Genomic DNA, 15,124 nt, shown 5'->3' on the forward strand with positions numbered 1-15,124 from the left:
GTTTCAAAGAAACAAAAGTTAGTCAGCAACTCATAAGGAATATTCATGCTATTTATGGTGCCGTTCCATTCAGTGGTTCTTTAGAAGAAGCTGTAAAAAGTTATTGACGACAAGGATGGACAACTGACGCCCAGTGATGAGAATAGCTCACCTGGCCCTTCAGGCCTGGTGAGCTAAAAATGAAATTTGTGGTGCACAATTGTAATGAAAATGAAATTAATAAGTTCTAGACTCCATTGAACTATTTTTTTCTGATGAACTTGTAGATACATGGAAGATTACGAGAAAGCAAGACAATATAAATTGTATTTTAAATTCAAAAAGATGGGCCAAAATATATACTCAAGAGAATGTCTGTTCGGAATCAGAAAACCAATATATAATAATCAATAGTAAGCACTGAAGGGTAACTATTTCTGTTTCAGTAAAAAGTAAAATTAAATTTATCTCAGTTGCATTGTATAAAGCATTGATTATAGTTGATTCAACTTTAAATCTGGACAATGCCAATGGGAGATAACACCAATTTTTAAAGATGACTTTATAGGGTCATGCAATCTTTACCCCAAAAATGTTTCATAAAAAAATCAGAATATAGGAACAAGTAAAAATGATTAACTTCCTTTATGCAAAAAATCACCTTTTCCAAAAAATGAAACTTGGAAACATTTTTAAGACTGAGAGCTTATAAAAATAATAAGTCTCAATACTGAACATTTTTCCACATGGATACAAGATGGTAACTCCTGTATTGGTGATCATTGTATATAAAAAAGAAGATGTGGTATGATTGCCAATGAGACAATTATCCACAAATGACCAAAATGACACAAACGTTAACAACTATAGGTCACCGTACGGCCTTCAACAATGAGCAAAACCCATATCTCATAGTCAGCTATAAAAGGCCCCGATAAGACAATGTAAAACATTTCAAACGAGAAAACTAACGGCCTCATTTATGTAAAAAAATGAAGTTATGTCAATGATGAGAACATTTTTTTTTCTTTGAACATTTGTTATTCTAACTTACCTGTAGAATAACTGATTAAACATTGTAAAAACTTTGTGTTGATCAGAAAACAAGATACTAATGGTTCTGTGGCATTCAAAAGCTGCCTTTTTATCTCATCAGTATGGTGCTCCTCAGTCTGGTGTCTGTGAAGACTTGGTGGCATCATTCTACAAACATTAAAAGATTTTCAACACATATTCACAATTCATAAATATCTTAGGTCACCCTATATCAGAAGCAGCCTCCAATTATTACTTTTGAAAACCGTCCCTGGTCACAAGGATGGCTGAGCATGCATGCAAAACCATGTTAAAACCAGTTTCATAATATTCTATGAAACCTGTAATCATATGGTTGCTGTCTGCTATATTTGCTTTTTTAAGTTCATAATAAATCTCGTAGTTAGTTTTCTCTGTTTAATTCTTTTTTAAATTTTGTCATGTCAGGGTTTTTTTTTAAAATAGCTTATAACTTTAAAAGATGAATTGATTATTGATGAAGGTTGTGACCTTTAGTTGCTAGCATCCTCATTCTACCTGAGTTTTGTCTCATTGCATTGGTCATCATACCACATCTGGTCCTTGGACACAGTTATCATCTTTTGATATTTACCTTGTCTACGAATAGAGTCCCTAGAGTGGACAGTGTATAACTTGCATTTTTTTCATACACATTCCAAATGGACATTATTGGCTATCAACCAATATCTCTTTTTATTCAAACATATTTTGTAGATTGAAAACATCTAAAGAATTTCCTTCAATTTCATGAGAAAAAAATCAACTATGAATCTGCGACTAAAGTAACTGTACCTTTGTAAATGTATAAGTACTTTATACACATCTGATCCACTATCTGATAAGTAATCACTGTATCTTTAACTAAAGTAACTGTACCTTTGTAAATGTATAAGTACTTTATACACATCTGATCCACTATCTGATAAGTAATCACTGTATTCTCTGACTTAAGTAACTGTACCTTTGTAAATGTATAAGTACTTTATACATATCTGTTCCACTATCTGATAAGTAATCACTGTATTCTCTGACTTAAGTAACTGTACCTTTGTAAATGTATAAGTACTTTATACACATCTGATCCACTATCTGATAAGTAATCACTGTATTCTCTGACTAAAGTAACTGTAATCTTCATTTGGAAACCTAAAATCTTTACAGACTTCTGAAATCCTTTCTCATCACCCTGTGATAACACCTGTTAAGACAATGGTATCATGTATATACTGATAAAACATTAGTGAAGTGATACTACCTCTTTAAACAATGACTATATGATAATACTTTTTAAGGCCCAAATGGAATTAACTCCCTTGTGATATAAGTCTAATTTCTTTATGCAATATTCATTTTCTAATGTTTCACTAAAATCTATCACAGTTAGAGCCTTCAAGGTTCAAGTAATGAAATTTCCAATATGAGAACAATCAGCTATTTTTCAGAAAAAAACACACATCATTATCAGGGGATTAACCAATACACATTTCACAGGTGTACCAAGAACACTAGAATTAACACTACTAGTTAAAACATACAGTTAGTTTCAATACCATTATACAACAGTTTTAGACATATTTCATCTAGCTTACTCTCCAGAAGTGGGAAGGGATTGATTGAGTATTGGTGTTTAATGCCACTTTCAGCTAATTGGCTATATCATGACAGTCTGTCTTTATTCATGGAGGAAATGTGCTTGAGAGAACTACCAATCAACATGTACAGCATGAAAAACTTACAATCATTGCCGATGGTCAATACAGTAAGAGTAAACTTATAATCATTGCCGATGGTCAATACAGTAAGACTAAACTTATAATCATTGCCGATGGTCAATACAGTAAGAGTAAACTTACAATCATTGCCGATGGTCAATACAGTAAGAGTAAACTTACAATCATTGCCGATGGTCAATACAGTAAGAGTAAACTTACAATCATTGCCGATGGTCAATACAGTAAGAGTAAACTTACAATCATTGCCGATGGTCAATACAGTAAGAGTAAACTTACCATCATTGCCGATGGTCAAAACAGTAAGAGTAAACTTACAATCATTGCCGATGGTCAATACAGTAAGAGTAAACTTACATTCATTGCCGATGGTCAATACAGTAAGAGTAAACTTACAATCATTGCTGATGGTCAATACAGTAAGAGTAAACTTACCATCATTGCCGATGGTCAATATAGTAAGAGTAAACTTACAATCATTGCCGATGGTCAATACAGTAAGAGTAAACTTATAATCATTGCTGATGGTCAATACAGTAAGAGTAAACTTCCAATCATTGCTGATGGTCAATACAGTAAGAGTAAACTTACAATCATTGCTGATGGTCAATACAGTAAGAGTAAACTTACAATCATTGCTGATGGTCAATACAGTAAGAGTAAACTTACAATCATTGCCGATGGTCAATACAGTAAGAGTAAACTTCCAATCATTGCCGATGGTCAATACAGTAAGAGTAAACTTACCATTCCCTCCTCATCTACATGTGGTAACAGCTGGAACAGATAAGTATACCCATTACTTATCTCAGAACACAGGTACTGTATCATCCTGTCTACATCCAGGTGATGTCTTAATAATTCTTTCTTCTGAACTGCATGTCTACAAAGTAAAATATTAATGAATATTCAATTTACAAAGGTAGATCAACAGTTTAACATCACAAAGATTTGTCTATTACATTTTAACTAAATGTGTCAGAATGAGATCTCTTTATAAAATTGAGAATGGAAATGGAGAATGTGTCAAAGAGACAACAACCCGACTAAATAAAAAAACAACAGCAGAAGGTCACAACAGGTCTTCAATGTAGCGAGAAATTCCTGCACCCGGAAGCGTCCTTCAAAGATATACTAGTTCAGTGATAATGAACGCCATACTAATTTCCAAATTGTACACAAGAAACTAAAATTAAAATAAAACAAGACTAACAAAGGCCAGAGGCTCCTGTCTTGGGACAGGCGCAAAAATGCGGCGGGGTTAAACATGTTTGTGAGATCTCAACCCTCCCCCTATACCTCTAACCAATGTAGAAAAGTAAACGCATAACACTACGTACATTAAAATTCAGTTCAAGAGAAGTCTGAGTCTGATGTCAGAAGATGTAACCAAAGAAAGTAAACAAAATGACAATAATACATAAATAACAACAGACTACTAGCAGTTAACTGACATGCCAGCTCCAGACTTCAATTAAACTGACTGAAAGATTATGATTTCATCATATTAACATATTTCAGATATTTTTTTTCTGTTTGTTTTCTTGACACTGTTTAATAAGTGTGATCACTAGTTGCTTTGCAGTACTAGCCTATTTATCCCAAAATTGTTTATAGTTACTGGAGACTGAACAAATTAATCTAGCAAATCCAGCACAATGACTGGCTAGCAAGGTCTCATAATGAAACACCTCTGAACAATGTTTGGCTGTTCTACATGAAATCAAGATATAAGTTATCAAGGATATTTTCAAATTGATAATGCCACTGTCGTAGAAAAGTAATACTGTCATCTCCTGTACTGTAACTATCATCACTATACATAACTAATGCTATCATGAATATGCATGAAACATCAATTATATACTGCAAATTCAGAAATTATTGCGTGAATTTATTATTGCGATTTTGTCATTTTACACTTGAATGCGATTTAAATTTTTATGATTTTTAGAAAAGTCATGCTTAATTCAGTTAAAATATTACAAAATGCGAGTTTTAATTATTGCGTTTACAACTCAGTCGCATTATTCGCAATAATAAAAACCTCGCAATAATTTCTGAATTTACAGTATTTACTTGGATATGGCCTTCCATAATGTGACAACCAGTTTGACATCAAGGGAGGTAACTATCTGACAAACTTCAAACAATCCATAGCATACTGTAAAAAGAGAGAAATAATTTAATATAAATATATTAAAAAGAATAAACCTCTTCATTATTAATTATATAAGTTAATGTATATAAAATAATGAAAATAAAAATAATCATATTTCTTGATATGCTTTGATGAAAATCAATTTGAAAGTACAAATGAAAGGGAGCCAACTATAATAAGAATCATTTGAAATTTTTACTGGTTATCTCTCTGAAGATAGATGCCCTTGTCAATGTCTGCTTATAACATGTACACTAGGCATAAAATGTATAAAAGATATGTTCTGTGCCAATAATAGAAACAGTCTTTCAAAATAAAAGTTCCTTAGACTACAAGAACATTTGAGTAAAAAATGTGTTGCTACAGTTAGGACACTGGTCAGGAAACACAATAACAAACACTTACCACAACACACAGTATCAATATCTTTGTCTGTCACACTTCCATCTACTGTCAATTTATCTAACAAGTTCAGAAAGGCCTACAAAAATATATATGTGAATTTGACATATTATATATCACACCTTTTTTTGTTTTTGAAGGGGTTGTTCTTGCTTTAGTTCTTAATGTTGTTCTTTGTCCTTTTTAACTTTTCAGTGTCTGTGTTGTTTATATTGGTAACATTTGTCATGAAGAACATTTAAATTAAAAAAAATGTGCACTCTTTCAAGTTTCAGGGCTAGAAAATTTACATGACTGATGATTTACTTATTTGATGATATCTTACTGTCATTTAATAGCCAATTACCAATCCTGCCAATGGGGCTTTATCTTTTGAAATATAGTTTATCAACATATTTTAAAGGAGAAACAAGACAGGCGTTACATGTGGAACAGGATCTGCTAACCCTTACTGAGCACCTGAGAACAGGATCTGCTAATCCTTACTGAGCCCCTGAGAACACCCACTGTTCATGTTCCTCAGTAACATGTGGAACAGGATCTGCTAACCCTTACCGAGCACCTGAGAACACCCACTGTTCAAGTTCCTCAGTAACATGTGGAACAGGGTTCCTCAGTAACATGTGGAACAGGATCTGCTAACCCTTACTGAGCACCTGAGAACACCCACTATTTATGTTCCTCAGTAACATGTGGAACAGGATCTGCTAACCCTTACCGAGCACCTTAGAACACCCACTGTTCATGTTCCCATGTTCCTCAGTAACATGTGGAACAGGATCTGCTAACCCTTACCGAGCACATGAGAACACCCACTGTTCATGTTCCTCAGTAACATGTGGAACAGGATCTGCTAACCCTTACTGAACCCCTGAGAACAGGATCTGCTAATCCTTACTGAGCACCTGAGAACACCCACTGTTCATGTTCCTCAGTAACATGTGGAACAGGATCTGCTAACCCTTACTGAGCCCCTGAGAACACCCACTGTTTATGTTCCTCAGTAACATGTGGAACAGGATCTGCTAACCCTTACTGAGCACCTGAGAACACCCACTGTTCATGTTCCTCAGTAAAATGTGGAACAGGATCTGCTAACCCTTACTGAGCACTTGAGAACACCCACTGTTCATGTTCCTCAGTCTTTAGTTTTTTATTTTGTGTTTTGGGAGCTGTTGTTCATCTTTTTGCTGTTTTTGTTTGTTTTCCCTGTTGCTTTTGTCATGAATATGAAATTTAATTTCCCTGCTTTAACCTCAAAGGAGACATATGAGTGTGACAGACATCAGTCTTTACACATTTGGCAACACTTTTCATTTTTGGGTTGGAAATGTGTGTTTTCTTTTATTTTTCATAGTTTGATGTTTTCAACTACAAAAAGTTTGTGTTAAAATTTGACTCATTTATCCCATTTTGTACTCCAATGAAATTTATGAAGTTGGTGAATTTATTCGGTTGTTTCATATACTTTTACACTAGCTTTGTTACAAATACAAAATTTGTAAAGTTAAATTTTTTAATTTTTTTTCAACTGTCAGATTTATCTTTCAACAAATGAGTTTTTTTTAATTTTATTTTTAAAAACAACAGTTTATAGAATTGATTGACCTGTTTATGGTACAAAAGGGCAACCTAGATTCTGGAATACAATTATACTATTCTTGCTAAATATAAAATAGATTGTTTACACCTATGTGTCCTGGAAAAGCCCAAGTGATATGATTAAGTATTAGGCTAATGATACAATATCCTGGTTATTTGATCAAAACTGACAAAAAGAAAGTATTTTAATATATGTACTCAGATGAACTTCCTTACAGGCTTGGCTGATGGATGCATGCTTAACATAACATTTAGTGTTCAACTTAAGATCATGAGAGGTTGTAACATTTTGAATTTCAAATAATTTCAAATAAAATGGAGAAAATAAAGTGCAATTGTTTGTCAATATAATTTACTGCGTTTTAATAATCTTATACAACAATGTCTTTTGATATGAAGTCATTATAACATTTTTCCAAAATCTATCTATTTCAAAACTATATGAGAAATGAAGATATTTCAAACATGAACTGAGGAATGAACATCTTTGTTTTACAATACAAGATACAATGACTATATATTTATTTATATATGTACCATTTGTAAGCTGTGTGCCTTCCTGAACAATGCAGATAAAGGTTCTGATACATGGACCAATAATTCTCCATACAGCTCACTGCTGCCCTGTAACAAAACAAAAATATAAATACACATAATATCAAATATCTCAAGGAAACTTCAGAACAATTTAGTTTGCTCTTTAGTCTGTAATATCACAATTATTAACAAGTTATTGACAATTCTTTTAAAACAAAATGCAATCATTTGACAGTATTACTTGTGAATGCATTAACAGATTCTTCATACTAGCATATCATTCTACAAGGCTTCGCTGACCATACTCAGAAAACCTGACAATTATGCAACAACATTACAGCCATTAACATACATATACACAGAATTACAATATTGTGCTACTGTAAACAACACAATACTCAACAGGCTACTGATTTATAATGCGTTATTTCAACATCTTATACTTCAAATATACTTGTAATATAATTTCAGTAACTATTGCAATGAACAAAAAGAATAGCATACTAATAAGGAATAAACTGTTGAAATAGAGATATGTCTTGCCTGAAGTGAAATGCAAATGTTGAAATTAAAATGATAATACAAAATAACAATAAATCTCATCATTCTTTACATTTCTACGTACAGATGTCACATTTTCTCTTTCTATAGTGGTTTTCAAAGATGATAGACGAAACTTGCATTTTATGCCAATGGTCTACTTTTAACCATGTTGGCTATATTGGTTAACAGTTGGGGTCACCAGACACATTTATAAAACTAGATACTCTAATGTTTCAAAAAGATACTCTAATGTTTCAGAGAAGATACTCTAATGTTTCAGAGAAGATACTCTAATGTTTCAGAGAAGATACTCTAATGTTTCAGAGAAGATACTCTAATGTTTCAGAGAAGATACTCTAATGTTTCAGAGAAGATACTCTAATGTTTCAGAGAAGATATTCTAATGTTTCAGAGAAGATACTCTAATGTTTCAGAGAAGATACTCTAATGTTTCAGAGAAGATACTCTAATGTTTCAGAGAAGATACTCTAATGTTTCAAAAAGATACTCTAATGTTTCAGAGAAGATACTCTAATGTTTCAGAGAAGATACTCTAATGTTTCAGAGAAGATACTCTAATGTTTCAGAGAAGATACTCTAATGTTTCAGAGAAGATACTCTAATGTTTCAGAGAAGATATTCTAATGTTTCAGAGAAGATACTCTAATGTTTCAGAGAAGATACTCTAATGTTTCAGAGAAGATACTCTAATGTTTCAGAGAAGATACTCTAATGTTTCAGAGAAGATTTTTGTAAAAACTAACAACAACAGATAATGACTGAGATGTCAGACAACAAGTGATGAGAAAAGTTCAAATGGTCCTGTGGGCCAGGTGAGCTAAAACAAGAGTCAACTTGGCATATGTATATGTAAGTAACCAACTTCATGCATTTCTTATCGATATTGTGAAGTGAAGGTTTTACAGGACACATTTAATACAATGAACTTTAATGGTTTACTTTTTCAAATTTATGATGGAGAGTTGTCTCATTGGCACTCATTAGCAATCATACCACATTTTCTTATATCTATTTTTAAAACATTTTTATCATATGGGAAAAAAAAAGATCAACATTATATTGATATACAAAATATATAAAAATGTTATACACCAATATCATTTTGATATTCATATATACAGATGAAAGGGAATGCCTTCATTTGATCAACTATTCTAAAAAGGACATCATCAAGTATAAATAAGAAAAAAATAACACTCTGCCAAAAAGTTTATCATGACTTTTTTCTGCTTCCTTTTACTATTCGATCGTTTAATTTTATTGCGAACCCATTTGAACCTTTCTATAGATTCACCTGCAAGTTACCTGTCCATTTAAACTTTTGTAAGTTCTATTGTCCCATCTAACAAATACAACAGGTATTGTTCTCTGTTTAGTTTATTCACTCAGACCTTTAAATTTCTTCTAAGAGAAATCTATCACTCATTGATTAATCTACCTGAGTAAAAAGTTTATCTGCTAAATTGATAGAAATAACACTTTTACTATGTATAAAAAACTGTGTATGAGTTTGAATGTATTATATTAACAATCTGTTGAATGTAAACACTAATTCAAACATTAATAAAAGTTGATTTCTGAAAAAAATCAACATTATTCCTATTTCTAAAAAAAAAATTGATATAAAACCCCTAAAAATGTTGATGTTTATATATTAAGGCCTTCTTAAAAGTATTCTATAACTTAACAAAAACTGAAAGATGCAAATTTTCATAAGAACAATACTTTTTTTTTAAAAACAAACTTTTTATGATTAAATTATTAAGTATTTTGAACAGATTGATAAAAAGTATTATAAATGTTTAATAAACACGAAATCACAGGCATTTTTTTTTATGTGAAACATGTAATTTCTATCAATTTAGCAGATAAACTTTTTACTCTGGTAGATTAATCAATGAGTGATAGATTTCTCTTAGAAGAAATTTAAAGGTCCTGGTGAATAAACTATACAGAGCACAATACCTGTTGTATTTGTTCAATGGGACAATAGAACTGCCAAAAGTTTAAATGGACAGGTAACTTGCAGGTGAATCTATAGAAAGGTTCAATTGGGTTCGCTATAATTTAAGTGTATAACTGCAGGCTATACAGGTGTAACAATCTAAAATTTCAAACTTAATATATGTGATCTACATATAATGTTTCAAATAATTTACATATAAATCCTCTAATTTTTATTTTTTCAACCATAAAAGTTATATATAAATGGTTTTGATTTTATTTGTATTTTTCTCAGCATAACACTTTCCTTCTATGTCACACCAGTATATCTGATACCAAAAAAAAGATACCATGTATATTCAATTACAATTATCTCAGGTTGTTTTTGGTTATCAATGAATAGATGTGAGATTTAAATACTAGAGAATGCCAAGCTTTAAATCAAATAAGCCCAAAAAATTGTGAATAATTCAATATTAGGAACATCAAATATATCCCAACATTGCATTTCAATCTTTTTTCCTTTTTGAAAATTCCATTTTTCTCTATTTTGAAAAAAAAAATACAAATTATGTGCAAATAAATTATAACGTGTAACTGAATCGCATTATTAATTATAAGTTCAAGGTTGGTGAGTGAGCTAGATTATGTAAAAAAAAAAAGGTGGGTACCCTTTTGAAAAATGTTTTTTCCCCAATTTTGTTGACCAATGGACCAAGTAATACATTTATTTTTTTTTACTTTGGAGACATTATAAAATGGTTGGATTCGGCCCTAGCTTACTGTAGTTTAAAGAAGACCAGTCAAAAATGGCAAAGATTTTGACCATTTTACAATTTTGACTGAACGTGGACATTAAACAGGAAGTAGACTATGTTTTCTGAAAACTCTTCAAGTAAAGTAATTTTTTTCTGTAAAATTACAAACTTTCTGCACTTCTTACTTCCTTGACTTAGAAAATTCCGCACACTTCACCAAAATGCTTTTTTTTGCAACCCCACATTTATAGGTCTAAACTTATCTTTCCTGGCTTCAGTAGTGATATTACAGAGACTCTTATATTATAAAAGAAGAATGTGTCTGCAGACAAGAATGTCCCCACTCAAGCGTTGAAATTTTCTATGTTAAAAAGGGGTACAACTATAGGACAGTAAATTGTGTGTAGTGGTTTTTAGCATTTTGTATGAGGCTTTCAAAATATATCCATTTAAGGGGTAAAATGTGGCCTTTTTCATATTTTATTATTAAGCTGACATTCAGTGTCACCTTTTGGCGAGTGATCACGATCCATTCACTAACATAAATTATAAAGTTTCATTAACTTTCCAAAATGCAACTCTGTGACTCAAACAATCAAGGGAAATTTACAATACCTATTTTAACAGTAGACTTTAAAGGTAAATTGGTACATTATTACATGGTACAAGGTAAATACATAATATCTTCTGTGCCAGAAAAAATTAAATCTGGAACAGTTACTCCAGTATTAAAAACCGGCAAAGACAAGATGTACCCAGAAAATTACAGGGGTATAACAGTTACGAATACTTTTTCAACTGTACTTGAAAGCCTATTAAAAGACAGAATTGAACCAACTCTACTTCCAAAACAAAGTAAATTACAACGTGGTTTCACAGAAAAGGCATCATCTCTAAATACAGCGTTTATTGTTACACAAACAGCAGACTGTTATAAGGAACTTTTGAGAGAACTTTTTCTACTTACCCTTGACGCCCAAAAGGCCTTTGATAAACTCAATCATGAGATACTTTTTAATAACTTATATCATGACGGAATTTGTGGTGGAATTTGGATACTTTTACGTAATCTATATAGAAATATGTCTATACAAGTGAAATGGAATAATAGTCTCTCTGGTGAAGTGAAAGTAACACAAGGTGTAAGACAAGGAGCAAAATTGTCAACAATGTTATATAAGAGATATAATAACAATATACTGAAAGCATTAGAAAGATCTGAAATTGGAGCTGAAATAGGAAACATAAAAGTAATGGCCCCAACGTGTGCTGACGACATAGCTGTATTGGCAGAAAACCAACATGAAGTACAAGCATTATTAGACATTGTTGAAAACTGTACAAAAAGAGACCTAGTAACTATAAACCCAGACAAGTCAGATTTGGTACCGATCACTAAATGTCAAAGCAACTTTTCGGTATACCTTGGAAAAGATGAGATAACCCAAAAGAGTGAAACAAAACATCTAGGACTAATACGAAATAGTAAAAACAAGCTGAACACTGAAGATCGACTAAAACTAGCAAGGAAAACTCTGTATGCTTTACTTGGACCTGGACTACATGCAAGGAAAGGCATGTCTCCAATAGTAGCCTATAAAATATGGAAAACATATGTCATACCACGAGCATTATATGGAATAGAAGTAATGAATTTCACTGAGTCAGATATCCTGAAACTAGAGCGACTACAGTTGAAAGTATGTAGACAAATTCAGGGTCTTCCAGACAGGACAGCAAATATTGCCACTTACTCACTTCTAGGAGTGGAGCCAGTCGAGGTTGTAGTAGACCGATTGATATTAACATTTCTAGGAAATCTCCTTCACAACAAAGAAACTTTAGAATTCAAAATTTTAGAAAGACAATTAAGTATGGCAAAACGCAATGGACAAAGTTACATTATTAAGGTTATTCAGAGATTAGAGAAATATGGTTTACCAGAAATTGAAACATTATTAGAGAAGGAATTAGATACTCTGAAATGGAAAAAAACAGTAAAGAAACATATAATACACTACTGGGATGTTAAGTGGCAAGAAGAGAAACAACAGAAGTCAACCTTGAAACTACTAAATATTCAGTCATATGCTATAGGAAATGCTCATCAGATATGGAAATCTGTACCAAACTGTCATATTGAGGTGAAAAAAGCTGAAGTAAAAGCCAGACTGCTTACAGGAACTTATACTTTACAAGTTAATAAAGCCAAGTTTAGTAATAATAAAGAAACAGCAAAATGTAAAATGTGCCAAAATGATACAGAAGATTTAGAACATTTTTTATTGATATGTGATAGATTAGAGGATGTACGAAGAAATCACTTGAACACTCTAAAATGCTATCTAGAAAACATTAAAAAAGGAACATACGAAGATCTTGATAATAGACAACTAATGAAACTTATTCTTGACTCTACATGTGAAAGTCTGAGAACATCTATTCGCTTAAAAAAGGACAACTATACTGATATTGAACAAATAACAAGGACATTATGTTATGGACTACATGTGAGGAGAACTTATCTCCTAAAAGATGAAACATAAGAAGTAATATTATAGACAGTGTGTAAATAGACTTAAAGTATGCCAAATGAACAATGCTTTTAGTATACGCAATAGCCAAGGGTGGTGGGAAACTGTACAGTTTAACGTAAGTTGTAAATATATATATCCTTTCTTAGACTATACTTTAAAATTTATGTATCCCTTTGGGAGTGCTCCTGAGAGAGGAGGAAATTACCAGTAACAGTAACAGTATAGTTCCTTGAATTTGATAGTTATTTACTGGTAATTAAATACATACTCTTTGTAAGGTTCAATAATTTAACCATTTTAAAGAATTATGTCAATTTAACTTTTAGAGATCATATCTAAACTATATGCATTACTACAATCCAGTTATGTAATATTAATACATTCACTGAACGAATTCCAATGAAACTTTTTGTAAACTCATTTTCTTTTTAAATAAACTAATGGACTTTCAATAAAACAACACTAATTAAATAAAAAAATTAAATATAACATTTTTAAAATTTTGTATAAAAAAATTGTCAATTAACACCTATCTTAAATGAAACTAAAGTATATATTGTAAATTTTATATAAGATATAAGGCATGAAACACAAAAAAAATGGTAAAAATCCTCATCAAAGGTCAATAACTCTAATAAAGATAATATACAAAAATGAAGAAAAAAAAGGTCCTATTTGTCATGTAAGGGCAATTACTTCTAAAAGAAGTCATCTGACATTTATTACTTATATGAACAATTGTTAAAGTTAAACATTCTGAACCTTTCTGCACCTGTCAAATTTTCTCCATTTACGGTATAACATTTTTCAAAATAATAGACAAAACTTACATTTTACTCCTTTGTTTATTTTTAGTAATGTCTGCCTTCTTGTTTGGCAGGCAGGGTCTTAGGACACATTTATTAAACTAGATACCCCAATGATGATTGTGGCCAAGTTTGGTAAAATTTAGTTAAGTATTTTCCATGTAAATATCAACAACAACAGTGGTGGATGACCATGACACAAACACCAAGTGATGAGAATTGCTAACTTGGTCCTTAGGGCCAGATTAGCTAAAAAGGTGATTAAATATAGAACAAGAATGTGTCCATATTACATGGATGCCCCAATTGCACTATCATTTTCATTGTTCAATGGACCATGAAAATGGAGTAAAATCTTTAATTTTGCATTAAAATTAGAAAGATCCTATCATAAGGAACATGTGTAGTAAGTTTCAAGTCGATTGAACTTAACTTCATTAAAAACTACCTCGACCAAATTTTTTAACCTGAAGCGGGACAGACGGACAAATGGAAGAACGGATGGATGGACGTACGGACTCACAGACCAGAAAACATAATGCACCATTCATAATGCTCATAAATGGGGCATAAAATATTCTGCCGTAGACCACGTAAAAAGTAGGAGAAGTGATATTGCCAATAAAAAACAGTCCACCAAAGTCAAATGACTATAATGCCAAGAAATGTGAAATTAGATTAAGTAAAGTGAAAGCTAGGTATCTTATATATTTTGAATTCATGATTCTTGTGAGTATTTGGTGTTGCTTGAAGAATTTTGGTCGTCTGATGATTATAATGTGTTATATCACATTCATTAAATATTTTTTTCTATTCTCTCCACAGTTACCCCCTCCTCCCCCAAAACAAAGTGATAGAGTAAAAAAAGAACTAACTAGATGTGTCAAAGCGACACAAATGGCTCGTCCCAAAAAGTTGACAAATCTGCAATTTCAATAACACATGTGGACACAAATATGATGGTTGTCTCACATATCAAAAATCAGCTCAAAATCTGGAGGCTAAAAGAAAAAAAAATCTGTATAACTGTCACTTTCAATAATTTCCA

General features: G+C 31.8%; 1 protein-coding gene across 3 annotated transcripts in view; it reads right to left on the reverse strand.

The window, feature by feature from the left end:
* LOC134707695 (FIGNL1-interacting regulator of recombination and mitosis-like) overlaps window positions 1–15,124 on the reverse strand; it is a 67,427-nt gene that overhangs the window by 25,191 nt on the left and 27,112 nt on the right. For all 3 annotated transcript variants that reach the window (XM_063567688.1, XM_063567686.1, XM_063567687.1), the window contains exons 7-12: window positions 7,468–7,554; window positions 5,332–5,407; window positions 4,845–4,929; window positions 3,513–3,648; window positions 2,082–2,233; window positions 1,034–1,182 (exon numbers count right to left, since the gene is read on the reverse strand). In XM_063567688.1, the coding sequence (XP_063423758.1) occupies window positions 1,034–1,182; window positions 2,082–2,233; window positions 3,513–3,648; window positions 4,845–4,929; window positions 5,332–5,407; window positions 7,468–7,554 (685 nt within the window). The remainder of the gene's footprint in view (window positions 1–1,033; window positions 1,183–2,081; window positions 2,234–3,512; window positions 3,649–4,844; window positions 4,930–5,331; window positions 5,408–7,467; window positions 7,555–15,124) is intronic.

The sequence above is a fragment of the Mytilus trossulus genome, chromosome 2 (genome assembly GCF_036588685.1).
Source record: "Mytilus trossulus isolate FHL-02 chromosome 2, PNRI_Mtr1.1.1.hap1, whole genome shotgun sequence".
NCBI lineage: Eukaryota > Metazoa > Mollusca > Bivalvia > Mytilida > Mytilidae > Mytilus > Mytilus trossulus.